Source organism: Thunnus thynnus, chromosome 6 (assembly GCF_963924715.1).
Source record: "Thunnus thynnus chromosome 6, fThuThy2.1, whole genome shotgun sequence".
In the NCBI taxonomy this organism is placed as follows: domain Eukaryota; kingdom Metazoa; phylum Chordata; class Actinopteri; order Scombriformes; family Scombridae; genus Thunnus; species Thunnus thynnus.
In genome coordinates, this window is record NC_089522.1 from 28,586,058 (window position 1) to 28,613,288 (window position 27,231).

The following is a 27,231-nucleotide window of genomic DNA, read 5'->3' on the forward strand; positions in this document are numbered from 1 at the left end:
ATTGAATGATAAACCTCAGTTAACTACTTTTTTTAAAGGGCTATTTCATAAAAATAACCTTTCAAATGCAAAACAAGGTTGTATGTGTGGGCACCTTTCAAAACATCTAAACAGAAAAATGGTTATTGTTTTCACCTCAGAAATAGCCTCTTCTTCTTCTTTTTTTTAAATACAAATGCGTGTTTGTTGACTCACTGCCAATATTTATCAGACCTTATGATCTTACGGTGGACGCCTGTGGAGGATCAGCACTATTTCTGGATGTTGTGAAATGAAGTGTAAAGGTGAATAATAAATACAATAGATGATTACAGGCACTTGTTTCTAAACACTGTTCATTGTATAACACTCTTTAACACTTTTTCTGCAGCCAGGGATTAATATCTTTATATAACCTTGATTGTGTTCAGATATCAAACATGGGTCACTAATTTACTGCAAGCAGTAGCAGTAAAGTTAATCTCATGTTATGTGAGCAATGAGCAGTTTTGGGCATCAATTAAATCAACTTATGTAACGTTTTATATACTTTACACCAAAATAACTCTGGATTTAAATCCTGATTGTAAGTCTTTAGATAATAAGTATAAATGTCTGCTATAACTTTTCTCCTTTACATGTGAGCTGCTACACTTCAGAACAGTTCATTAACCAACCGGTTTATAAAAGGCATTGAACATCTACCTGATCCCTTTAGTGTAATCCCTTCAGCCATTAGTTTAGTCGCAATGGATCTTAAGAGCCTGAGATGGTGTTAAGTGTTTAGTTTTTTTCTCTGAGGAGAATGGACAGCTTTGTTTTACATCACGTTCATGACATAAGTGAACGTGGACTCTTGGATAATCCCGCTGGCGGGTGGTTAAAAAGTTCAAACTGATCTTGTTGTTTCTCTTGATGTACAGTTATCCCGCTGGTGAAGTAAGGTTACACGAGTCAGGCCTGATGTCAGTGATTTATGGAAGATAAAGGACTCAAATACTTTACTTCAGTAAGATCAGTACCACAATGTAAAAGTGGGCTTATTCTTACTAAACAATACTGCTGAACAGTTTAATCTGCAATCAACTTTTCTGTATATTTGATCCCTAAAACTTTATTATTTATCAAGTGACAAAAAATCAACCAGTGCTTTAATACTGTACATCGACCTGTCTTAAAAATGTTTTAGAAATGTATTTAATTCTGTATCTAGAAATAAGGAAGAATACTATACTTACTGTATAGTATTTCCCAAAACCTATACTACACTTGGGAAATACTTTAAACAAGTCTGCATTGAAAACATGTTCTTACTGGATCTTGTCACCTTAAAATAAGTCTTTAAGGATTTTTGTATGTAAAATCTTTATCTGCAAAGTAACCAGTAATTCCAGCTGTCAGATGTAGTTGAGTAAAAGGAGAAAATGGTAATAATAATATATAGATTCGTCAAACATCAGAGATGATTTTGCTGTGGTTTGATGTATATCCCTGTAATATCTGGGTGTGTGATGCCAACGAGCAGAACTGCTTCATGGAAACATCAGATTTATATGTAATTTTTGCATCAATGTGATGAAGCACCTTGACTTGTCACGTATTTAATTCACCAGAATAAATATTCCTGACGGTTATTTTTATCCATGAGCTGTCTCAAGGATTTGTACTACATCACTATATCAGTATATAAAATTACAGACACTCTTAAGACCCGATGCAATGTGATTTGAAATGTTTTATTCTATAAATCACAGAAAAAGTCGACTGTTTGAGTGTTAAAATCCATCTCATGTAAAACAATAAATATAGATTAAAAATGCAAAAATAAAATGTACATTATGTTGCAGCTTTGCCTAAATTAACATATAATCACACTTTTAAACTTTAATTGTTATCAGCAGTATACTATATGCATTGAATAAATGGTTTATAACACACTATAATGTAATTGTCAACAACTATAACTCCTCCTGTAGGCACCCATAAGTGGAGGCTGGTGTAAAAAAAAGATAATGAATGACAATATAGTAAAAAAGTCTTCATAAGAGAGGTTATAACTGTTGACAAATACTCTACATTAAGACTTAAAAATGTCCTTCTGCTTACAACTAGCAAGTTTAATTATAGTGTGTTATACTGTGAGCTATTTATAATGCTAATCAGGAACAGCACTAACAAAATAGCTGTTACAATAATGTAGTCCATAATTTATATATACCAGAAGAGGATTTCAAGGACAACAGCCTTGTGATCATTATATCACTGAATTATACATTTACACGCTCTTATATATTCAACCCCACGGCTATGAAAATATAGTATTAGATTAGTTAGGTTTAATATTTTTGAATAATTTGCATGATATCCTGAGTTATAAGCACAACTCTTTATCAGTGTTCTTTAGTGCTGCTCAAACACTTGCTGCTTTTGTGCAGTTTAACATCCGTCATCAAATCTGGCACTCTCATTACAGAAGCTACTGTCTCCTGCAGACCTGATACCTTCTCTCCTGATTGTAAAGGACCTCTCTTTCTGATTCTAAAAAAAATCTGAAATGGAAGATGACCATGACATCTTCTTGAACCAGTATCCATGACAACACGATGAATGAGTCCAGCTATTGATATTCTCTCTGTCTATTTACAGCACATACTCAGGTAGGCTGCAGCTGTGAAGCTATGAAACTCATCCGAGCAGGTAGAGTCACACCAGATCAACACTGAAGCCTTTGAGGTTCTGGCAGATAAAAAGCATGACATGACTGCAGCTCAGTATCTGCAGTTGTCATGCTTTTCTGCTTGTGGATAATTAATTTTTTGCATGGCACAAGCAGACTTGTTTGGTGTCCTTTGAGTTTGTGTGCAGTAAACACATGAACAGAGAAGGCCAACTGTGTTATAACCTGTCCCATGTCACTGCACACTGTGTGGCTCCCTGTGTGGCAGGTGAAATGAGCACCTGATGCAGATTAATACATAAGCCTGTTAAAAGATGTCTCTTAAGACCACAGTGTGTAATGCAACATATGTCTAGAGCAGTGTAGTACATCGAGGTCTGTGACCCCTGTGTAAGCTGAGGAGATGTGAAAACAAAGTTTCCAAATACACTAATCTGCAAAACTTTCTAATGAGACACCCTTCATAAAGAGTTTACAGAATGTAACCAGTGACTTCCATCATGGTTCATTAATCATTAATAGTCAATTAATTCATTAAAAAATATCAAAATAGTTTATCCTCCTCCAGCAGGACGTTTACTGTGTTGTTTTGGTTGGTTTCAGAGCTGCAGAGCATCTGGACCAACATTTATTTATTAACAGTTTATTAACATTTAGCTGTAGCTTCAGCTGACACCTTTGGAGTGTAGAAATCTTTATGCTGTGTTAAAAAATAAATTACAGTTTTCAATTTCATTAACTGTCAAACATTGATGGGTCTCGTGGCACATTTTACCATGTATTAATAACTGATACTGTCATAACATTTATACTCATAGACTTGATGGCGTGTATTTATAATGTAATGCATTACAAACATTTATAAATGCATTTTTATGATAAACACCATTAAACTGATTATTCACAGCATTATTAATGGCTTCAAACTGATCTATAAATCATCTTAATTATTTATTACAGTGCTTATATAAAGTATTCACCCAGCCTCGGTAGTTTTCATTGATTTATAAGTCATTAGTGCTGATACACCAAAATCCAAACAGCTGTGCGCATACCTGCGCATGCGCGTGCACATGGCCTGAACTGTTTTGAATCAGGCAGTTTTGGAAAAAAAAAAAATCTGCCCATTCCTGCGCAAGACGTTTTCTACATAAACCTCAATGTTGTGCAGCCAAAGAGCAGCAACAACCTGAAGTCTGTGACTCAACTCTCAATGAGCACCTGTGAGATTGTCAGCCCCTCCCCTCGCCTCTCTCCATGGATGTAATCTCCGACCTGACAACAGGTAGGCTATTAGTAAAGTCCCAGACAAAGTAATCTGTCCAGACCTCGGCGAGCTTCTGGTAGGAGAGTCTGAACAGAGCTCCTACAGCGCAGAGTCTCTAGGTAAGTCTGAATCAGTCTGCTGCTGAATGAACATCTTCTGAATGAAGTGAATTCTTGGATCTGGATGATTCAAACCACTGCTGTTTAATGTGTAGATCTGCAGTTTGAAGACGTGTTTTACGGACAAGAATCAGGTAGAGGGACCAGTGGTGTCTAATTTGCATTCGTAATGTTGGTAGTTTTGTGTGTTGTTACATTTAGCACCATGAGTCATATTATGGGTCAAAACATAATTGATTGCGTTTCTCGCTCAGGCTGTGTGCTTCCAGCTTGAACTGAATGTCTGATCATTCCCCTTTTGTCGCAGTTTGATCTTTCCGTGGATGCCGCAGCCGACTTGGTCCAGCTGGTGGCATGAGAGCATCCACAGTCAGAGCAACGAGTCTCTCTGCTTTCTGTCACGCCGTGTTATTATCCTCGCATTGTGTTTTTTGCATCAGGGTAAAAATCTCGACTGTAAATCGTAGGTAAAGGGAGAGCAGGGCGCAGGAAGAATTTCTGCTGGCGTGTTTTCAAAAAAAGATAACTCATTTGGATCACTGCTGCAGGTTTTACATGTGCATTTGCTGTTTTGTGGTTTTTGTACACATCCTCCGGCATCCATTGTTTTCCTCTGGATGAGAGTGTGTCAGATACAGTAGCGTGCACCAGAGATCCTCTCTGACCTGCGCTTCTAAATAACAACACAGTGCGGTGTGAGAAAAAGAATTACTGCAGGAGAGGAAAGCAAGAGTGGGCAACAGGGGAATAAAAGGTGCGAGACCCTTTGCTGCTGAGAAAGAAAAAAAAAGCCCCAGAGATAATGAGTCAGTGAGTAGATGTTGTTTGAATCATTGTGGATACTCAGAGATACACCAGGATACCGATGTCTTAGATGTTTTGTGCTGCAGAATTCTAGTTAATGAAGAAGAAATTGAAAGTGGGATTGGCTCAAAAACTGACTTTTTTTTATCCTCATCTGTTGTTCATACATTCTTATATGCTTATATGTTCAACAAGTGTTTTCTGGTAGCAGTTCATACATCTATCTAGTATTTAAAGTTACATGCTTGAGGCTTTTTACCTGTGACAAGGTCAGGTCTCCAGATCAGGAGTTACTAATCCCTTATATAAGAGAAAAGAGGGCAGGAGACCAAACTGGGTAACCTGCTCATTCAAAGTGTTCCTAATCCTTCTCAGAGACTTCAGTTTTATTGGATAAGTCATTCTTTTCCACCTCTTAATCCCTATAGATGTTCATTATTTCAGCGATGCCTCATATTTTGCTGATCTTACCGTACGGTCATCAGAATTGTGCAAGGAGCTCCGTAAAGAAATCTTAAGTTTGCAATTTAGGAAAAGCTTTGATGATTAATTCATTTTCAAATACACATTTTCTGGCAAATGCAGAAAAAAAATCAAGCGACAGATTCCCTTTACTTTCCTCCTTTTTTTTTGTTTGACATCATCATCTGCTGTATTCATACACAGCAGCATCATATCATTTGGCATCGGTCCAGTATGGGCCAGTCCTGGCACGGCTGTACCTTCCTGTGTGCTAGTTACAGCGCGGATTAGTGCGTCAACCTTTTGTCTGCCAGACAAAGACTCATGTCTGTCATCTGTTGCGTCCTCCAGCAGACCTCAGACAGTCTGAGCAGCGCAGCCGACGCACCAACCTTCACACTTGCCTTCTCATGACTCTTTAATAATCCCGAATGACTGTCTGTCTGTGTATGATTATGACGAAGAGGGAGTCTGGACATTAAGCTCAGGATTATTGCTGCTTTTTTTGCAAATGCATGCAGAAATTACGCATGCAAAGGAATCTCCTGTCATCCGTGTCACTTCTGCGTTAAGTGACGTCTATTCTTACGTTTTCTCTTTCTCTTTGCCACTGAAAGAAATCCCCGTTGAAGCTTCTGCAGACATGGGTCGTCAAGAGGCCGACTATGTGTGGAAGAAAAACACTGAAAACATCCAGGAGGTGTTTGACTTCATGGAGGAGTTGGGATCGTAAGTAAATTTAACTAATTTCAAGATAACACCATTCATTTACATGCACAGTATTGATTTATCTTAATGTTTATCAGGTTTAGCTCATTTAATTTCCTGTTGTTAGCTTTTGTACATACTGTAGTATTTCTTCCTGTATTTCTCAGAACCACTGGAGAAATTTTGCATTGCTGGATGTTTTACTTCAGTGATATCAAAGGGAACTACAGTAAAACTTTGATATACTAGGCATGGCATGATTAAAGACCTCAATGTGTTGTAGGAGTTGGAGGACAGATTACTGGTTTGATTGGATTGACACGAGGAGGCCTACTTTACTAAAGTCTTAGACTGCAAGACGCTGTCGGAGGGTTTTGTCTGGCTGAGGAATCAGATTAGCAGTTCATTCACAAAAAAACAACAATAACATCTTCAATCGAAATTGTTTTCTCTGTAGTCAGTGTAGATTGTGACAATCCTACTCACAAAAAAGAGAAGAAAATGTAAAAATGTAATTAGAAATGAATGAAAACACTTGGTGTCAAATTCACCTGCGGTAATTTAAAGAAATAATCCTTAAAATCCAGCTAAAGATAAAGTTTCGTAGCATGTTACTGTGCACACTGGTCTCTTTTGCTGGCCTGAATTTTATGAGGTCATCATGGTCTTCTAGCTCTCTTAAGTACTGAGCAAGCGGCCAGAGAAAAGCAGATCAGAGGCCAACAGTAAATAAAGGTGTGAGGAAATGAGGGCTGCCGGTGTGATGTCAGCATGTTGCGGGAAAACAAAGCAGATCTTAGCCGAGGGCTGGAGAGAAGTTTCAGCTGAACACATTGGTGATGATTGGACTGTGAAGGAGGCGAGGTCCTCCTGGGTGCGGCACATCCTCGTTATGAAAATGCGGCGAGGTCTAATATGTGGTGCAATTAGTTTGCAGCAATTACTGTTATTTCCCCAAACGCTTAGCGGGACTTTGATGGAAAAGTGGATGAAGACTTTGTGATAGGTCGAGTTTATTTCTATTGCGGATCATCAGAAGCATCAGAAATAAATCGAAAGACTGAAAAAAACAAGACATAATTACATGTAAACACAAGGAACCAAAACAGAGACACAAAAGGATGTTGAAAGTTTACTGTTACTGTCTGATTTTGCTGGACTGGTCTTATTTCTGTTGAAGATGTCAGCAGAGTGAACTCACTGAGCTGTTTTGCTGTCTCTCAGGTGTACGATTTAGTAGTTTTTTTGTCGTACGTCATACTAAAAGGAAAAGAAACCAGCAGGGATGGAAATAAGTCTTTCCCATAGGGCCTAATCACACATAGCATAAACAAAACTCTAATGGTTTCCTGGTAATCAGAACAAAAGTCTCTTCAGGCTTAAGAGTAACCCCGAGAATGTCCCAGAAAGCACAGAGCAATTTCGTTTTGGTCAGCTTTTGGAGTTTTAAGCTTGCAAATTTACACACTCAAGTTAGCGCGTCAGTGATTTCTGATTGTCCTTCGGCTTTTTATGTTAAAAAAAAAAAAAAAAAAAAGCTGCTGCCTGGCATTTGTGTTCAAGGCTTGATTGATGATTTCTCTTGAGGGTCACAATAAGCTTCGAGGAGATCCGACAAAGAAAATGAGCTGTGGTAACCAAGGAGAAATCAGATGAGCAATGGGATGTGAAGTGCTGTGATGATGCTGCAGAGGCAGCTCAGTACTGGGCAAGCATTAGGCAGTGTGTGTGTGTGTGTGTGTGTGTGTCTAACATTACCCGCTAAATGTAACACACATGTTAGCAAATATGCAAAATGTGGAAGAAAAACAGAAAGTAGTTCACATCATTTTTTTTGTTGTTGTCCAGCAGCCTTGAGTGTTCATTAGAGGTAATTCCTTCATCCTTCAGGGTCAGTGTCATCACCTTACAGACGGAGGGCAGGGCTGCGGTATCCCATTTCAGACCTCTACCCTTGACACCTGTCTGTGACCTGGCCCTGTACCATATCCAAGAGCTTGTTGTTCCCAAGGATCCCTGCCGCACATGCTCAGTTTCTGACCTTTGCGCCTCGGGCCCACAGCCCGCCACTGTTTCCATTGCGTCAGGGATAAAGGGCCTAATCCACCTGGTAGAACAACTATTCCCAGACAACGCTGAAGATAGCATGGACACAGGACAGCATAGAGCAGAATAACAAGCCTCTGACATGTGAAAAGCTAAGCCACAGAGATCTTAAGTGGACCTTAATTGAACCCCTAGATATCGCTATTTTTGCTGTGTTTATTTTAATTCCGAAGCTCTCCAAGAAATTCAGATCAGGCAGTTTCTATCCATGTGAGACACAATTAGGCAAAGAGAAATAGCACAGTGGTGGAAAATACATTTACTCAAATACTCTACTTAGGTATAATTTTGAGTTACTTGTACTTTGCTGAAGTATTTCCATTTTATGCAACTTCATACTTGTATTTTACTACATTTCAGTGGAAATATTGTACTTTTTATTATTGTACTTTTACTAATAATCCAGTAATATAATAATATAACAGAAGCATGGCTCATTCTGCATGACGAGTGCTTATTTTTGATATTTTAAGTACATTTTGCTGATGATACTTAGATATTCTTTTACATTTTTACTTCAGTGATGTTTTAAACGCAATGCTTTTATTTGTAATGGAGTATTTTTATAGTGTGGTATTGCTATTTGCACTTAAATAATAATATTTGAATACTGCCTCCACCACTGAAATAACATCATGAAACTAAGTAGGAAGTTGAAGTCATCAGAGGTAATTATCAAACACAGATTTAAAGACAATTTCAATTTAAGAGTGGACAAAATATGTTTTGCTTAACATCCTCATACAGACAAATGGGACTCAAAATTTGAAGAAATGAAAACAAACCATAGCTGTGTCTGATCGACACTCTGAGCAGTTGAGGTCATCATATTTTATTAACAATGCCCCCTCGTTCTAATAAGAGAGGAGGTTCATTTCCTCTCTCTGAGGGCGGCTTGTTATCGCTTCCTGTGATGTTTCAAAGCAATCAGCGACGGCATCAACACACAACTCATTTACGACGTGCTTATGTGTTAATTAACAGGGGGGCGTTCTCCGAGGTTTACATGGTGAAGGAGAAGAAGACGGGAAAGATGTTTGCCATGAAGTGTGTGAAGAAGAAACAGAAGAGGGACCTCAATCTGGAGAACGAGATTGCCGTGTTGAGGAGGTAAATCACTAGTGAATTTTCATGAGCCTTCAATTTTCATTTCACATTCTCTCTGTTCTCAGTGTAAGAAGGAATCCCATTGATCTGCTTTCTCTTTGAGATGTTTTTTTATGTTGAAACTGTGTAAATGTTGTGGGATTATGACAGCAATGTCATAATTAAAGCACCTTGTTTCTTTAAACAGAATCAAACACGAGAACGTCGTGGGGATGGACGATTTCTACGAAAGTCGGACTCATTACTATCTTGTCATGCAGCTGTGAGTTTTACATGATTTTTTTTTTTTTTAACATTATTAAAAAAAATCAAGTTGGAAAATTAAAATTGGATTTTTCAAACTTGGAGGGTGCTCTGAGATGAGATATTGATGGGAGTGTTATCTCCTTACCAGAGTTTCAGGCGGGGAGCTCTTTGACCGTATACTGGACCGGGGGGTGTACTCAGAGAAGGATGCCAGCAGGGTGATCCAGCAGGTTCTGCAGGCCGTCAGCTATCTGCACCAAAACGGCATAGTGCATCGTGACCTCAAGGTATAAACCAGACAACATCATGAAAACACAGATAATCACATTCAAAGGTTGAATAATACAAAATATTTTTACCCAAATACATTGTCAGGATGAAGCTACATTACTGGATCCTAGATGAAATGTTAAAATATATACCTTTTCTCCATTACATCATATTTAATGACTTTTTATTTATCTGATACTGTATAATTCAGTTGCCTCTTAGTTAGAGTAGTACACTAAATTAATAAACTAAAACTTCTCAGAGTTTAAATGGCCTACTCTGCTTTTCAGAGTTTTTACTTTTAATGCTTAAAGAAATAGTTTGACATCTTGGGAAATATGCTTATTCGCTTTATTGCCGAGACGTTAGATGAGAAGATTGATACCACTGTCACATGAGAGTGGTATTGATCTTCTCATCTAACTCTCGCCAAGAAAGCAAATAAGCATATTTTCCATAATATTGAACTATAAAGTTCAAATCTCATTCTTTATACACCCATAGCCTACATACTTATATATATATATATATTACTGCAAGACTTTAACTTTTAATGTTAATGTTCCATTTACAGCATTGATATTCTTACACTTTCACAGAAAGAGTTTGTTCCGCCGCAGGTGAGGTAACACTGTGAGGACATCAGTGTGTGAACATCTCTCCTGTCTGTTTGTCTCCGTGCAGCCAGAGAACATCTTGTACTACAGTCAGGCCGAGGACTCCAAGATCATGATCAGTGATTTTGGCCTCTCAAAGATGGTAGACAACGGCATCATGTCGACAGCCTGCGGCACTCCGGGATATGTCGGTAAGTAATGAATGATGTATGGATACTTACTGAGGCTCATAGAAATGTAAGACACGTAGGGGTGTAACTTAGCCAGACAGTACAGACGAGATGTAATATTTATACCCTTGTTTCTCTGAACACTAATTAGAGTAATCACTGGCAGAGCTCTGACATCTTCTCCTCACTTTCAGCTCCTGAGGTTTTGGCACAGAAGCCCTACAGCAATGCAGTGGACTGCTGGTCTATTGGAGTTATCACCTATATTCTGTGAGTATAAACCATGCAGAATGTGGTGCATACTTTAGTAAATAGATATATGGAGAGGAAAGAGGTATTTCAGTCAAAATTAGACGCCTAACATTGTAAATCTGCTCCAGTTTTTCCTTTATTAAGTAGCAGGATTGTCAGATTAAAAGCCATTGCTGGTCATGCATGTGTTTAGCATGACACAGTTACCTAAATACAGAATAATGATGCACTGACTGAGTCATAGCACCACCTAGTGAGCATCTACTATACATACAGCTCTGCACACATGGACACATGCATCTTACTGTGGGGCATTTCTTTACAGACTCTGTGGATATCCCCCTTTTTATGAAGAAAGTGAGACTCGACTCTTCTCCAAGATCATGAAGGCGCAGTATGAGTTTGACTCGCCCTTCTGGGATGACATTTCTGAATCCGGTAAACATGCTGAGCATTAGCACAGACATATTGTGTTGTCCACCGCAGCTGCTTTATTCCTCCTCACAGAGCTCTAACATGCATGTCATCTTTTTTTATCCGCAGCTAAAGATTTCATACGTAACATGATGCAGAAGAATCCCCTCATGCGCTACTCAACTGAACAAGCGCTCAGACATCCCTGGTGAGTGTCAATCATCAGCCTTGTGTCACTGGAGCATTTTAATAATTTCCTGCAATACATTTACATTTGTTTTTCACCATCTGTAGTGCAGGTTACTGTACCTCAGTTAACATAACATGTAACAATAGATTCATTTCATGTCTTGAAAACTATAAATGTAACAAATTTAATAATTTGTTAGTATTGATTTTCACTAAATAGCTCTAATCCCAGTTAGAAGAAGTTGCTCTCCTAGATAAGCGAACAGTGAAACAAAGATTTTTTAATTATTGTTCCATCATATAACTATAACAGTCATACATGGGCCTTTAAGACACCATAAATTCATATAAACCAGAGATCCAAACAACAGAGAAAGTCCAAAAATGGAGAAGTAACTTAAACAACTTTATTAATCAAATCTTCAGACCGTCATTGTCTACAACAAAATTCATAAATCACTGATAAAAACATTTAGCCTGCTACTGTATATACAACTGGAGAAACTGCAATAAATACGAATTAACTTGCCTTCTTGTCCCGGCTTTTGAAACCATGTTAAACTTGAACAGCCATTCAAATGTCTGATCATCTGTACACCAGAATATTTTAAGGGTTTTGTCGAGCCATTTCATGGAAGATTAACTTACATCATCAGAATTTGTACAGTACAAAAGGAAATGGGACTTTCTCTTTCATTTCATAACATTTTGATGGGACGACAGCCTCATAGATGAAAGAAATAGGTGTAATACAGCATGTTGGAATGAATCCACATAGTGTCAGGTCACACAGATGGATTCAGGATTAACCTCTACTGTACCTAGAAATAAAATAGAGCTCCTGTTCTGTCATCTGTTTTCCAGGATTATCGGGAAGACGGCCCGGAGCCAGGACATCTACTATTCCGTCAGCATTCAGATCCAAAAGAACTTTGCTAAGTCCAAGTGGAAGGTCAGTCCCCATTGATTTCTTGGCTTTGAGGTGGTAATCTCATTGAGGGCTGGCAGTTCATAGTGGATTAATCAGACGCCTACCTAAATCCTTCCTGATTAAGGACAGTTTAGTAGATATTGTTCTGTAATCAAGGCCACTGAAGGCTGATGTAGGGCTTTTACCAAAGCAAAGTACACTTGATTTTTCAGCAGTAAAAATGAGTCGATTGTGTGCTCAGATTTGATGTCTCTCAATGTCAGTCCTATCTCCTATACATCATCATAAACTCACGCTATGTTATGGCTCTCAGATCTGTTCTCCAACCTCTTGTCTATAATCACTTCACAGCAAGCCTTCAACGCTGCCGTAGCCATCAACCACATGAAGAAGCTGCAGCTGGCCCACTCAGAGCTGGTCTTGAGGCAGGCCAGCATCCCAGACATCAAGGTGATCGACGTGTCCCTGCAGAACAATAATTGCAAACATCCCAACTCTGACAGGCTGGACCCCAAGGCGCCGCAGGTCAATGGGAACGTACACGCGACAAATTACATGTCCCTTCCCATGAACCATGTTGAACTGAAGAGCCATTACTACCCACTGAAGGCCAGTCAGAGTCAGAGCGGCACGCACCACACGCCCACTTTCGCCGAGCAGGGCAAGCACGTCTACCACTCGGAGCCCGCCAACCTGAACGGGTTAGTGTCAGCTTCACCTGATTCACCTGATGTTCTTGAGTTTTACATTTCTGATACCGCAGCGGGACTGACGAAACGTTTCTCTTTTGTTTTTTTTCAGGTATGGTAAAAACAGAAACGACAAGCCTGTGCAGACTGGAGTTTGTTCAGTCATGTGAAGGCTGCATGAAGTTTACATGGAAAAACAGTATTTTAGTTGGTAGGTTCAAGTAAAACATTCAGAAAATAGAGTCTGCTCATCCCCTTCTTGTACACAGTGTCAGTGTTGGTCCTCTAGTCCAGTCTGTTACTCAAGTGGACAGCCAGGTACTTAGATTAGATCCTCGCCCATGATGTTAATGGGTGTATACACATTTGAGACATTTTTTCTTTAAAAATGCCTCAAAACGATTAATTGTTCATCAAAATAGTTGAGTGTGTGAAGTTTGGTGACCAGAATAATAATAATTCAGCAGGTCCTTCAATTACATTCAATATGAGACAATACTATATGGAAATTATTTATTTAAACTTTATTTAATCAGGTAGTCTCATTGAGATTGAGATCTCTTTTTCAAGAGAGACCTGAGAACAAAAAACATTCATAAAAAACAGCAGAATAAATACTTGCACATGCTTGTTTCCTAAGGGATTATTAGTAGTAACAGCCTGTCACAAAAGAATACACAAACAAAATGTCAAGATCTTTCTGTGCCTGTTTGTGTCTGATTCTTAGTAGAGCTGGCAAATGTGTGTTTCTCACCCTGTGTGTGTGTCTCTGCTCTCTGCAGGTCAGTGTTGCGGTGCTGACTCAGCATGCGGCTGTTTTGTGTCAGCAGCTCCCCTACCAGTACTCTGAGAACGAGAAGTGGTTGATCCCTTTGACGGACCTAATTGGTCTGAGAGGGTCCACAGTCAGTGGGACAATTTATTTTGGAAAGAGTGCCTATGAAGCTTCCCGACAACCACATAGAAGCACACGGATCACATTCACGCACACACACACATTCATCGCACACAAGACACACTTTAGCTCCGATGCACAGGGTAGACTTCAGACAGTATTCAAAGGATTGTCTCTCCTAAAAGGGGCCGTGATGGGATTACCTGCTGCTGAGCTCCACTTGAATGTTCATCTCATTCATGGTGAAGTTGATCCCTGACCTCTGATGTCGTGAAGGCTTTATATCACAGCTCTTGATCAAGGAGAGTTTATTTTAATCCGGGCACTCAGTGTACAAGTGTATAAAGATCGTTGTCACATGCTGTTTAAGAAAATACACACAATGCAATAAGATGAACATTATTGAGCTTCATCGATTGTTGATGTGTAAAATGTTCTCCTTTAGCTAACCTGCACCTGTAAGTGCAATAGATTATGGAAAAACTGCATGCTTCCTGCTTCAATTAAGCCATACTAATATTATTTATTCTGATAAAGTTGTTTCTTATTTTTATTACATTCCTTATGTTAATCTGTTTGTGTTGAGTTTTATTTTTTCTAAAGTTTTTCCTTCCTTTTTTTAAAAAAAAATTAAAAAAAAGATCCATATAGTTATGATTTGTTATAGATCATATAATATATTATGATAAATTATATGATATATAACAATATATGTTCAAACTGACAAATCATTAACATTAAGGCCACAAGTATAACCATAACTTGCCAATAATTTCATAGCTCTCACATGCCATCAACCTGTTAGGATATGAAATGTCATTTATATTTGCTGTAATAAATGTTTCTGGTTCATTCTGGGCAGTTTTCTCTCTTTGTCTCTCCAGCTATATGTGACTTTGTATTGATGCATTCAACAGATATTGATCTAGTCTGTATGTATTATACTGGGATCCCTGTATGCTCATAAATAAAGTTGCCTGTACAGAATCTGAATTCATTTTCTTGTTATTTTATTTGTCCTTTGTACACCGTTTCTCTCTTTTCTTGGAGAAAAGACCCCATTAAAAATAATAATAATATAAAAATAATTGATATACAGATCGGAATAATTAATTGTACATCAGTAACAAAAATATATCAAGCTATTGCTACTATGGCACAAGACAGTAATTAAAGGAATGGGAACCTGAGCTCAAAAAAAGTATTGAGAATGAAACTTAGAATGAAATGTCTGTACCATTGCTCATACAATTACTTGGAAAGAACAGCAATAGAAAATTATTTTTTCCCCAAACAGAATTGCAAAAATAAGACCAGAACAAACAGTAGCATGCTGGAGAACAAACAGTTTAGTCACGTCCCAGGCTGATGAACTTTGGGATGATTTTTATATATAATGAAACTAAAAATCACTGGGTTAAAACTTTACCCAGTTTAAGTCAAGATAGCACAAGAACACAATAATCTGTTATTTTAACCCAGATACAAAAGTTGTTAACATCAATAATAAACTGTGACATGTAAGTTTAAAAAGAGTAGAGTAGATGATACTGTAAGAAGCACTGAAACTGGGTAAAAACAAAAAACCTGTCTTGAGAGGCTTTCTGGGGAACATTGTGTTGGTGCTATATTGACCCAAACTCTGTAAAATTTTAACCCAGTGATTTTTACTGTGAAGTTTATTGGAAATCTAGATTTCCATGCAAATGAATCCCAAGATTGCAGTAGTGGGAGTGATCCCTGAAGAATGAAGACGTTCATATTTGCTGAATATTCTTTGGGTTATGGCAAGAAAACGTAGACTAAAATTGCACATTGGCTCAGTGATGACGCACCTTCAACAGGAGAATGGATAATGTTTATGATGAGTCATAATCCAACTTTAAGCCATTATGAATCCATCCACTCTTTATTATTTACTCACATTTTATGTTTTTTTTTTTTTTTTTAAATGAAATTCTCTTTTTACTCCTTGAATAACTTGCTCTGTGCAATTAAAACAGGAAAAACTATTGACTGGAGCAATAACTCCTTGTACCCGATTCTGTGACCTGACTGGTATCTCTAATTAAACTACCCTCCAAACCAATTACCAGCCTGTACTTCTTCAATAGATTAGATGACACATCAGCCCTTAAGCATCCTGGCACAACCAGGATTACCTTGTGCAGTGTATTTAGAGCAGCAGGTTTCAGCCGGAGTAAATTACTGTAAACCAGCAGATTCAAAACATGTCTAACTGGTTTCAGTTTCAGCTTTTATCATAACTGGTGACTCTGGAGTAGAAACTTGAATTCCTCACCAATATGTTGTCATAACAGCCATATATTTTATTATTATATTCACTTTTTCCTGTCCCGTATTTTACTTTAAGCCCTTGTCTTTAATCACCAGACTTTGCTAAGCAAGGAACAATAGAAAAAACAAAATTTTAAGTAGTATGGTAAAAAATAAAACAGATTTTATGTTCAGTGGTTCAGATTTAACTGTAAATCTCAGCAACCACCAAAAACTGTGCGTTGTTCCTTTTGATTTCTACACTATTTTCTATAAGCATCATAAAATAACCTATGTATACTTACCCTTTTCTCCCCTGAGCTCCTGTTGAAAGAGTTTTACATCTTTTAGCCCCCCCACACCCCAAACCACAACATGGTTGACTTGGTGAAGTCCAATATAAAGACAGACTGTTCATTCAAGCAGAAGAACCCAGAAATATGGGGCAAAGGTCTCCAAACAGTCTCAACCTTTTCCCAGCAGGGACAAATATAAATGTGCTGAATCCAAACGGAGTTGCTCAAAGAGGAACATTATTTACAGCGTAATTATAGACATATTGCCAGAAATGTCTGTGGAAAGTCTGCGTTCTAAACACGAACCGAACTCACAAACACGGGGGAAAGGTTGTTGTTGAGTTTAGCCACATTTCATCACTGCTGAGCAAAAGTTCAAAAGTTGATCAATAAACCCCTTCAAGTGTAATTACACCATGAATTGTGTCGAAGAGTACTTTTTTTTTTTTTTTTAGTTTATTTTCTGTATTTTGAAATTGTTTACTTTTTTTCATATTTTGCAATTTTGGGTTGTTTTGTAATATATGTTACTAAGGTGATGAACATTTTGAGATGTAATTATAGTTTATACAGTAGAAAAGATGTGTGTATGTTTATAAATGATGCTTTTGTTGATGTTTTTGAATTTTCAGACCCTCCGCTTATTTCAAGGCATTGATAGTCAAACCGGATTAATCGTTATGATGCCAAGCGTCTATCTTTCATCATCTATCTGGTGTGCAGATGTTGTACCAACATGCAGACATCTCATGATGTGGGCCACTTGTTGGCCACTTGTCATTGTCACCGAGCGCTGATAACACATGTCTCTCTGTGACAAAGATCAGACACATTGCAAAACTCACTTGCCTGATTTCACTCTCTGCTCTCCTGCAGTGAGGAACAAGGTCAAAGGGCAGGTGAAGACACATACACACATACAGGCACATTAACCCCTGTGATCTCTGCTTTACTGTCAGCTCCATGGTCAGACAGCACAGCTCAGGACTGCATGATTAGGGGAATTCTATTGAACCTTATCTTCTAATGAACTTTATCTCACAGTGTTCAATATGGGGTATTCCATGTATAATCAAACAGCTGTCAAAGACGGCCTGTCAGCCAATAAGTGGGACTGACTTCACAGCCTCACACACGGTGATTGGACACTAATCAGGCTCTCCTGATGAGGATCAATGTGTATGGTAACAAGCCACGCGACAAGAACCAACCACTCATGTTTCAATGATCAGTGACATGCAGTATATGAATGTTTTGCATGATTAATACTTACTCTGCACTCAGGATCACTGCGTGGTTGGAGGTCCTTTTGAGGGAAATAGATAACAATAATGTAGTATGTGTTATTGTATCTGCTGCAAAACAAACAAAGACCGTGTGTGATGTCACGTACACATTTTCACCTACAAGGAATATTTGTTTCACTTCTTGTTCTGGACACTCATGCCCTTTTACCCAAACAAGCCCTCATCTCCAAAAAAGCAACTGCAGCAACCTCATGAATATGTATTTTGTCGTCATTGTGGGGGTTGACCCGGCACCACTTGTGTTTAAATTGCAGAATCTGCCCTTGTGTCTTTGCCTACGATTGCCTGACTGGGCCGAAATCTGAGAAAACTCAGAATTTTCAAAGTGAGTATTTGCCGTTGCTGTATCAGCATTTTGTGTGTATACTAGAGAGATTGATTGCAGTTTATCAACACTAAAACTTGGACAATTCTTTCTGACTAAACATTGAATTTCTTCTTTTCCTTCAACAGACTCACCAAACAACACAAAATGGAAACCATGGGCGAGATCATCCCATTTGCTAAGGAAATGCTGAACCAGAAGCCTAACCGGGGCATGCTGAAGATCTACATGCTTGGCTCCACTCTGGCTGTGCTTGGAGTGGTTGGTGGACTGCTGGAAACGGTTATGCTGCCCTTTTCGGAGTATGACACTGCCGAGGACACACCAGTAGAGTTGGTGATGGAGGAGAAGAAGGAGAAGAAGCAGGTGCTGAAGTCGCACACTACCTTGACTGGCTCTGATGTTGCGGACGTGCTGGAGACAGTAGGGATCGAGGCGAAGGCCAAACATCTTGTGATCACTGGGCAGAGAAGCTCAGCCAACCGCTTACATGCCTCTTAAAGAAACCCTCATCTCCTGATGCAAAAGGACACTGCAGATACAATATTGATGGCAACAGTGATAAATTAAATCACGATGTTGAACCGGTCACTTTGTGTTCATTCTTTTATTGCAGATTTAGTTAAATGTGCAATTTGCCCTTTTTGACCGATGAGAAAAAGATAAGCAGATAAAGTGAAAGCTGCAGGTTACAGTGATGTCTGGCTGCTGAGCAGCAGAAACTTTGTGATAAGTGTGTGTGGAGAGGAATGCGTGTGATTTAACTCATTTTGCACCCCAATAAACCTATTTTTCAAATAGTAACTGATTCAGGACATGATTTTACATTATAGCCCTTTTTTATAGACATTTGTCAAATAGATGTCATAATAAGTAATAATTTGGATATTAAAGAACAGGTTCAAAAATGTTCAAGTCAACCCAAGTGAACATTGACACAGTTTTTCTTGCCATAATCATTCCTCCAGTTCATACTGACCATTAGAAGATCCCTTCATAATGCATTTAAATTTTAAGTGATGGACAAAATCCACAGTCCTCCTTCTGTGCAAAATTGTATTTAAAAGTTTATCTGAAGCTAATATGAAGCTTCAGCTGTCCAAATGAGTCAAATCAAGTTGATATCTTTCAGAATTACAGTTATTAGTGCCAAAGTCCCTCATTTGGTTAATATACTTCCACCGCAGCTGAAAAGGGAAACACTGTCTGAGGAAACACAAAGAGGGAATTTGATGCTAAAAAGACTGTAAATGTGGCAGATATCCACTTGATATGACTAAATCAGACTGCTAAAGCCTCATATAAGCTTCAGATAAACTTTTAATATGCATTTTTGCAGAAAATTACTATGTGGACACACTGTGGATTTTGGCCCTCATCACTTACACTGACATTTGCAGGGGATCTTTGAATAGCCAGTATAAACAGGAGGAATGATTACAGTGAGGAAAACCTCTCTCAGAGTTCAAATGGACACCTGTTCACCTGTGTTAAGACAGAGTTCAAAAGCTGTGAACCTATCCTTTAAGAGAAAAATATAGATTCAAGGAACATGCATCACGTGACACATTAATGCTTGGTATACTACCGCTCTTTCACTCTTTTACCGTTTAATTTACTAATGAGAGGAAAAGCATATCTCATGCAATATTCATGTGGTGCTTTACCTCTCATTATATTCTGTATTCTAGCTCCATCACCTCCAACAAGCCTTTATTTGGTAGGCAGTAAATACAGTATTATTGACACGTTGAAAATGTAACAGATGTAATTCCACATCCAACCACTGGAGGGCAGCAGTAAAACTGGTGACGGATAATTCCACCTCCGGAAATACGTCATATAGTCGCACCGTGTTTACTAACGGCGGCTAAACGGTCGTCGGACAAATAACGTTTCTGTCAGTATAAATCAGTATTATCAAACGAGCGAGAGTCCAAATAATTACGGATGGCGGACCCTGCAGTGGTATCGGGAGGTTCACTGAATGCAGGAGGGGTGAGAAAATGTTTTTATACTCATCGTCATGCGACGGTTTTTAGCTAACTTAGCTGTTAGCTTAAGAAATCAGACCAGTCTGGACACTCGTCTCAAGAGAAACAAAAACTTAAAATAACTACTGTTTAACCAAGTATGAACCTGCTGCACTTCGCTGCGGACTATACGGTCAGTTACGTTAACGTTTATTTAGTAAAATTACTTAATTTTACTCGTTTGAATTCATTTCGAAATGATGCTAGCTAATGTGTATTAGCTACATGTATCTGTCAGGTAATGTGCAACAGTGAAATTTATTTACACGTTGTGGGCACATTTCTGTACATACTCAACAACGCCTTTACCTTCTGATAATGTGAATAGCATGCAATTTATAAGAAATATGCAAGCCTGGATGCATTTCTGCGTGTCTCTCTGCCTGCTAATGTTTGTGCACATGTGTCTCATACCTCTAAGTCAAGTCTGTCAACTAAGATGGCGAAACTGTGTTAAAATTTTAATAGACTTCATTTATTTGGTTGTTTTAAGGGGTTAGTATCTTCAGCACTCAGTATTATTTTGTCTGATTCCTGCTATGATGAGCCACTTTCCTCATTAAGATCATTAATAAGAATTCTGTTGTATTTTTTTGTGTGTTTTCCCAGCGCTCCAGTGGTGGTAAAGCATCCACCAGCCCAGCAGAGAACTACCACCAGGCTCGACGCCGCACCCTGCAGGTGGTAGTGAGTGCCCTGCTGACAGAGTGTGGCTTCGACAGTGCAGAGAAGGCAGCAGTGGAAACACTCACCGAGATGATGCAGAGCTGTACGTTTAAACCGTAAAGTCAAGCCTCCATCTACTGGAGGATGTGCCCGCATTGATTTCAAGAGCTGCATATTTGAATATTTTGGTGTTATCAAAATTAAAACATGTCACATGCTGAAGGTGCCTTCATCAGAGTGATGTCTGAGGTATTTTAAATGCAATGGATGAAGAGTTGTGTGACATGTTTTAATTTGAACATATCTCTGCTGACACTACAGGTTGCAGATCTGTAGTAATCATGTCAGTAGAGGGATGGAGATCCTCTGTTGAACTTCCTGGGAATCTGCTCAAATGTTTTCATGTAATATTTTCTTTGTTTATAGACATAGCTGGATCCTTGTGAACACCATTTAGCATTATTGTCCTTGCTGTGTAACATTTATGTTTCCTTTAAATTTCCGTTATCTCCATTATTTTTATCTGAACTTTGCAGCCTCTTTTCACAGCTCTAAATCTTTATAGTGACCTGCCTACTGTTATGCTACTACCTATAATCATTATTTTTTTCCTTCACTTCTTAATTTAATGATGTGTATTGATACTAAAAAGTATGATAAATTCTATGTGTTGGTGGTTCTTGCAAACTGAATTGAAATCTCATCTTTTTTATGACCCATCTTTTAATTATATTTGCAAGTTGTCCATCAGTAGAAACTTGTCTAAAACTCAATGTTTTGTCCCCTTTTTCAGATATAACAGAAATAGGTCGCAGTGCCAAATCTTATTGTGAACACACAGCCAGGAGTGTCCCAACCCTGTCAGACACAGTGGTCACACTCATTGAAATGGGTAAGTCCTGGAGGACACCGACATTTAATTATAGATAGCGAAGATGATGTAATAAAACTGACATAATTGAATCTGTTTGTGTCTCTGCAGGTTTCAATGTTGACACTCTGCCTGTCTATGCCAAGAGATCACAGAGGATGGTTATAACTGCACGTAAGTAGGCGTTCTACTCTCCACTGTTGGAATGAAATTGATTATAGTAGTCTTCGTTTTACATTGATTTAAATATGATAACAGAAAAATTACCTTCATAACATAGTGTGAACTTCTTTATGAATTCCAGCTCCAGTAACGAACCCCCCCGTGACTCCCAGAGCACTGTCGGCCGGACAGAAACGCACACATCCGTCTCACATCCCCAGCCACTTCCCAGAGTTCCCCGACCCTCACACCTACATCAAAACACCTGTGAGTCACAGTCTTTATAAAGATCCTCAAAAAAACCTGGAATAATGTAATTTTTTTGTATTACCAATTCCCTTTGATAGTGAAGTGTGTTTTCCGTTCTGCAGACGTTCAGGGAGCCTGTGTCAGACTACCAGGTGGTGAGAGAGAAAGCAGCCAGTCAGAGGAGAGACGTGGAGCGAGCACTCACACGCTTCATGGCCAAGACCGGAGAGACGCAGAGCCTCTTCAAAGACGACATCACTGCCTTCCCATGTGAGTGACTCTGACCAAGCTAACCTGTATTTCAAAGATTATTAGATGCATGTACGCCTGCATGTCTGTTATGCTACTGAGAGCACGAGTTCTAATCCCTGCCACTGTGTTTTTCAGTGATCGCAGCACGGCCGACCACCATCCCATATCTCAGCGCCCTCCTGCCCTCAGAGCTGGAACTGCAGACTCTGGAAGAAACAGACTCATCTGAGCAGGACGACCAGACAGACAGCGAGAACACAGCAGGAAACAACATCACTGTGAGTCTGATTTCTCTGTTTAAAGACGTCTGTCTGACTGTGACCATCTAAGGGTCGATCTGAGTTTATTACTATGTGGAGTGGCAGAGAAAGAATACCTGTTGCAGATTATCAGAAACTACCGCAGGTGAAAGGTTAATCCAGTTTTTATTACCACAATAGCGGCATTTCAAAGTTGGACTTTAGTATTTGGCAACAACAGTCGGTAGCACCAATGAGGTTTAGAGAAGGAGTCTTTGTTTCAGTACATGTGCAACAATTTTTTTTTAGATTTATATGACCAGGCACTCAAATCCACTGTAGATGTCCATAATAGGGCTTTTGTTATCTGTACGTGGGAATTTTTTCAACCAAATCCAAATTAAGTAGTGAGAGTACGCTTGATATGTAAGCATTTCACTCTCAGGCGTCGTATGTGTAAGTAAATCTGAGTTTAAAGAATCCTGTTTTTTTTTTTTGGTCATTGAGACTTGGTTGAACTTAAAGGAATAGTTGGACATTTTGGGGTTATACACTTATTCACTTTCTTCTCGAGTTAGATGAGAAGATTGATAACACTCTCCACAGACATGAGTGTTATCAATCTTCTCACCTAACTCTCAGCAAAAAAGAAAGCATCTCTGCCAAACTGTCTATTAAACTATTCCTTTAAACGTGAGTGTCTTATAACGATTTCTCACGTCCATCTCGGTTTCTGTTTCCCTCCTTCAGGATGATCCAGGAGCCGACAAAGAGAACTCCATGCTTCCTCCCAGCGGCGTCGTTCCCTCCGCGAAAGCCAACGAAGACAACATGATCGACAACCCATACCTCCGGCCGGTCAAGAAACCCAAAGTGAGGAGGAAGAAATGAGCCGGGACCCTCCGGACCCAACAGACTCACATTTGCCACGGCGGTTGGTGCTTTGAGCAGTCCGGTCAGTGATTCCCTCCACAGAGAGAGGAGCAGCAGCCCGGTGTTGAAGCCTGCTGTGTGAGGCGGGAACCAGCGGCTGCTTTTCCTCCATGCTGGAACCAGCACTGCCGTTCACTTTGGCACACCGACTGACTTCTATTGAAGATAACTCTTTTTGTCATTTTTGTCAGCAAGCACTCACTTGTTTAAAATGTGTGTGATATCATTTTGTAAGTAACATCATATTGTAATATACAAACCACACAGGAATCTCGTCATTTTGTGAATAAAGAAAAATAAGTTTCTTTTTTTTAAATTGTTGAGGTTATGTAACATTTCTTAACAACAGTTTTAGTCCAGCACATAAAAGTGTTTCTGCTGTTGTTTTAGTGACAGTAAGAGTTCAGAACAAATGATAAGACATAGACGTGTTCTTGTGTCATGGTGGGTTTTCATCCAGAGCTTTAGGGTTAATAATACAAACTTAGATAGGCCAGTCTGCTCCTCTGCTTCAGGAATTCCTTGTCATTGTTTAGCTGAAGAGAGAAAAAAACCAAATGAGCATCAGATGTTGCTCCATATAACAGGACACGTTATGAATTTATCCCACTGAAAGGAAATCCCTTGAGGGAAATCATGCTTTTTAGCAACAGCTGTGTGTAAATATGTACATGTTGTGCAGGATACAGGATCAAAAGCAACGTAACGACTCTAAACATTTTTATGGCCACATCAAACGAGCCATGTTGAATCAGCTCATGTGTAAGAAAAACAAAACCAGCAGTTAAGTTCTTGGAGTTCCCCGGACCTCTTTAACATCTCTAAAAACATACTTAACATACCTTGATACTTCATGACTTCATGACACATTTTTGAAGATTTCTTCTATGATTTTAAACTGATGCCATATTTCAGAAGTCAGAGAAAATGGGACATTACTGTAGTTCAGTTTGGGGTCTTATCACAGCTCTAAAACACAGTTAAATACAATGGAGTTTTAATAAGCTTCATATTTAGTCATCTACTTGGATTTCTGTTGTTGGAATTTTATAACAGTTTGTTTACAAGAAATTTAATTGGCTCCAAACATAAAGATGGTCACTATGTAGGAAAACATACAGCACATTTCTTTGTCTTAATAACTTTTTGGCAAACTAAAGGAATGTTTGTTCATGTTTAGTTCCTACAACATATAGAACATATTTCCTTATCTGGTATAATAACAATGTTTTATGATCATTTCCATATTTTGTCATGTTAATCCAATGAGCGTGCCCAGTTTTTGGCACCAAGGGAGGAGTTGCCATAGCAGTCATTTTCTACATATTGGGTTTTGTACAAAGTCAGAAGAAAATATTCTATTTTTTGTTAATCTGGTATCATTTGTTTTAGCTTGAAAATGGATATGGGTTTGAACCAGCTGCCTCTTTCCATTGGTTTTAATACACGGAGAGATTAAGTCCTGCCTGGGCTTTGCTTTACCCACCTTCACCCCAAGTGACCTCTTCTCCAGTTGAGGCAGTCTGGACCAGTCCGGGCTGCCAAAGCACATCGGCCAGCTCACTTTCCTGTTTGTCACTGTGTCATGAGTGTAGGTCCCAGGGCTGCTTCACAAAATAACATTCATCAGCTCAGTGCAGCACGGCTACATTTGGGCTGCGTGCGTGCGTGCGTGCGTGTGTGTGTGTGTGTGTGTGTGTGTGTCTGTGTCTCACCCTGGGCTGTCCTCAGCTGTACGTGACATGGTTTTGAACCGTTGTGTGTTTGAGTTGAAAGGTATTTTGCTAGGAGGGGAGACTGTGGACCAGCTTTGAATCTGCTGGTAATGCTGTGGTGAAGGAGTCGCTGTCTGATGATAGAGATTATAAAGACATGCTTTGATCAGACTTGTTAAAGGTGTATTACGGCGATTTAGTGTCGCACTTCCATAAAGTTGGGGGCTCACAAGAGACAGATGTGAACAAGAATCAAAGCTGCAGAGACAGAAAGGTTCAAGCGCCCAATAACCCTGGATCCTACAGCTCCCATAATGCAACATAACAGTCAGGTGCCCTAATGAACATTGACACTGTTTTTTCCTGCTGTAGTCATTCCTTTTGTTCATACTGGCCATTATAAGATCCCTTCTTAATGCATTTTCAATGGAAGTGATAGTGGCCAAAATCCACAGTCCTCCCTTTGTGCAAAAATGTTGAAAGTTTATCTGAATATGAAGCTTCAGCGTCCAAATGAGTCAAATCAAGTAGATATATTTCAACATTACAGTCTTTATTTAATGCCAAAGTCCCTCTTTTTGTTACTATACTTCCACCACAGCTCAACAAGGAAACACAAAGATTTGATGGTAAGAAGACTGTAAATGTAGCAGATATCCACTTTATATGACTAACTCAGACTGCTGAAGCCTCATATAAGCTTCAGATAAACTTTTAAAAGCATTTTTGCACACAACAAAGATTGTGGATTTTGTCCCCAATCACTTACATTGTAAACACACATGGAAGGGATCTTTTCATGGTCAGTATTAACAAGAGTTTAATATTGGTACCTGGCAATTGTTTCAAGACAAACTTGAAAAAATGAGAACTTATCCTTTAAGCATGTGAAAAGGTTGTCAGACTATTTAAATGTGGATGATTGATTGGGTAACTGAGGTAAATGTGTTGATGATGTGTGAGTGCATTTACATTGCTACAGGGAGGAAAGCGTGCTGCAGTCCTTGCAGAAAGACCATATCCTTTCTTACTCCCCGGTGTCTTCTTTGAATTATACATAATGGTGCCAAACTGTGAAGGAAATGGAAAAGTTTAACCAAGGTCTCATGTCATATAATGAGTAAACAAAGAATTATGGTTTGACACACATTGATCTCTGTGACAACAGGTGGTCATGGACAATAACATGCTGCATAAATGATCTGTAAATCACTTCCTCCCCATAGCTAACACAGATACTGTCTTATTAAGAGACAAACCTCATGGTTGTCATAGCAGCCAGGGCCGACATGTGGCGCTTCCTGTCGTGACATTTGGTTTCCTAGCCGGTCTGGCGCATAATGGAGGGGAAAGAGTCTCCTCTCCTGAGTGCTGCCAAAAAATAGTCTCTGAACTGGAGCTGCTGACATCTTGGAAACAACTCGTGAAGCAATGGAAACTGAACGACAAGTAAAAGTCTCGCTTGCACACGTTTAGCTGCGTCTCTGTCTACGTGCCTTGGAGTGTTTTGACTCGCCGTAACCATGGCAACCAAGCTCATTTATTAGTTATATGCAGGTTGATTGCGTTTACTTGTTGCTTTCAAGATTGCCACAACGAAACAAGGATTAGCAAGAGATCCTTTAATCTGTCCATTAGAGCCAGGATTTAAAGGATAAAGTATCAATCAAAATGAACCAAAACTCCTGAATTGTCTCTTTAATTTGAAATTCAAGGCATTTTTAGGTATAAATAGGTGTTTTTCTTGTGTTTTAACCCCTTATTAGTCCATAAACTATCTCCTTAAAACTCATTAATAAAAACATTGATTCAATCAGTCAATAGGTGAATTAATTTAATTTTAACATAAAAAAAATGAAGGGAATCGGTTTCAGTGTACTGTGTTTGCATTCAAAACATTAAAGATCCTCTTCAGATCCTCCCATGTTTTAGAGATATATAAAAATACTCTGCTTTGAATTGTTTTTTTTACGACTAAAAAGTTCTATTAACCTAAAATTCTTA

The 27,231-nt window shown here is 38.9% G+C and overlaps 4 protein-coding genes across 5 annotated transcripts; 3 read left to right on the forward strand and 1 right to left on the reverse strand.

The window, feature by feature from the left end:
- The first annotated feature begins 3,620 nt into the window (after window positions 1-3,620).
- Window positions 3,621-14,895, forward strand: camk1gb (calcium/calmodulin-dependent protein kinase IGb). Of its 2 annotated transcripts, none has more exons than XM_067593221.1 (13): window positions 3,621-3,941; window positions 5,926-6,037; window positions 9,107-9,232; window positions 9,417-9,491; window positions 9,624-9,762; window positions 10,430-10,553; window positions 10,727-10,802; window positions 11,110-11,222; window positions 11,328-11,406; window positions 12,252-12,339; window positions 12,670-13,019; window positions 13,120-13,218; window positions 13,790-14,895. In XM_067593221.1, the coding sequence occupies exons 1-12, from the start codon at window positions 3,914-3,916 to the stop codon at window positions 13,175-13,177; spliced, it is 1,368 nt and encodes a 455-aa protein (XP_067449322.1). In that variant the 5' UTR covers window positions 3,621-3,913; the 3' UTR covers window positions 13,178-13,218; window positions 13,790-14,895. The 2 variants fall into 2 exon arrangements, with proteins under 2 accessions (XP_067449322.1, XP_067449323.1); XM_067593222.1 differs by lacking the exon at window positions 3,621-3,941 and adding an exon at window positions 3,951-4,042.
- A 3,119-nt stretch (window positions 14,896-18,014) lies between these two features.
- On the forward strand, window positions 18,015-18,698 carry g0s2 (G0/G1 switch 2). Its single transcript, XM_067593226.1, has 2 exons — window positions 18,015-18,107; window positions 18,236-18,698. Exon 2 carries the CDS (start codon window positions 18,255-18,257, stop codon window positions 18,606-18,608), a length of 354 nt encoding a protein of 117 aa, XP_067449327.1. The 5' UTR covers window positions 18,015-18,107; window positions 18,236-18,254; the 3' UTR covers window positions 18,609-18,698.
- Window positions 18,699-19,930: 1,232 nt separating this feature from the next.
- Window positions 19,931-23,828, forward strand: taf8 (TAF8 RNA polymerase II, TATA box binding protein (TBP)-associated factor). The gene is made up of 8 exons (XM_067593223.1): window positions 19,931-20,105; window positions 20,750-20,909; window positions 21,600-21,698; window positions 21,789-21,851; window positions 21,982-22,106; window positions 22,211-22,358; window positions 22,476-22,618; window positions 23,330-23,828. Exons 1-8 carry the CDS (start codon window positions 20,058-20,060, stop codon window positions 23,468-23,470), a joined length of 927 nt encoding a protein of 308 aa, XP_067449324.1. The 5' UTR covers window positions 19,931-20,057; the 3' UTR covers window positions 23,471-23,828.
- A 28-nt stretch (window positions 23,829-23,856) lies between these two features.
- On the reverse strand, window positions 23,857-26,763 carry LOC137185017 (ciliary microtubule-associated protein 3-like). Its single transcript, XM_067593225.1, has 5 exons — window positions 26,487-26,763; window positions 26,200-26,298; window positions 25,228-25,361; window positions 24,999-25,116; window positions 23,857-24,048 (listed from the first exon to the last, which is right to left on the reverse strand). Exons 1-5 carry the CDS (start codon window positions 26,634-26,636, stop codon window positions 23,983-23,985), a joined length of 567 nt encoding a protein of 188 aa, XP_067449326.1. The 5' UTR covers window positions 26,637-26,763; the 3' UTR covers window positions 23,857-23,982.
- Between the last annotated feature and the right edge of the window lie 468 nt (window positions 26,764-27,231).

Coding starts and splice junctions, on each gene's coding strand:
- camk1gb (XM_067593221.1), top strand. CDS start 3,914: ATGGATGTAATCTCCGACCTGACAACAG. Junction 9,763..10,429: donor TAGTGCATCGTGACCTCAAG/GTATAAACCAGA, acceptor GTCTCCGTGCAG/CCAGAGAACATCTTGTACTA. Junction 10,554..10,726: donor CGGCACTCCGGGATATGTCG/GTAAGTAATGAA, acceptor CCTCACTTTCAG/CTCCTGAGGTTTTGGCACAG.
- g0s2 (XM_067593226.1), top strand. CDS start 18,255: ATGGAAACCATGGGCGAGATCATCCCATTTGCTAAGGAAATGCTGAAC.
- taf8 (XM_067593223.1), top strand. CDS start 20,058: ATGGCGGACCCTGCAGTGGTATCGGGAGGTTCACTGAATGCAGGAGGG. Junction 21,699..21,788: donor GGTCACACTCATTGAAATGG/GTAAGTCCTGGA, acceptor GTGTCTCTGCAG/GTTTCAATGTTGACACTCTG. Junction 22,107..22,210: donor ACACCTACATCAAAACACCT/GTGAGTCACAGT, acceptor TCCGTTCTGCAG/ACGTTCAGGGAGCCTGTGTC.
- LOC137185017 (XM_067593225.1), bottom strand. CDS start 26,636: ATGTCAGCAGCTCCAGTTCAGAGACTATTTTTTGGCAGCACTCAGGAG. Junction 25,362..26,199: donor GCTTTCCTCCCTGTAGCAAT/GTAAATGCACTC, acceptor CTCTATCATCAG/ACAGCGACTCCTTCACCACA. Junction 24,049..24,998: donor AGAGGTCACTTGGGGTGAAG/GTGGGTAAAGCA, acceptor TTCTCTCTTCAG/CTAAACAATGACAAGGAATT.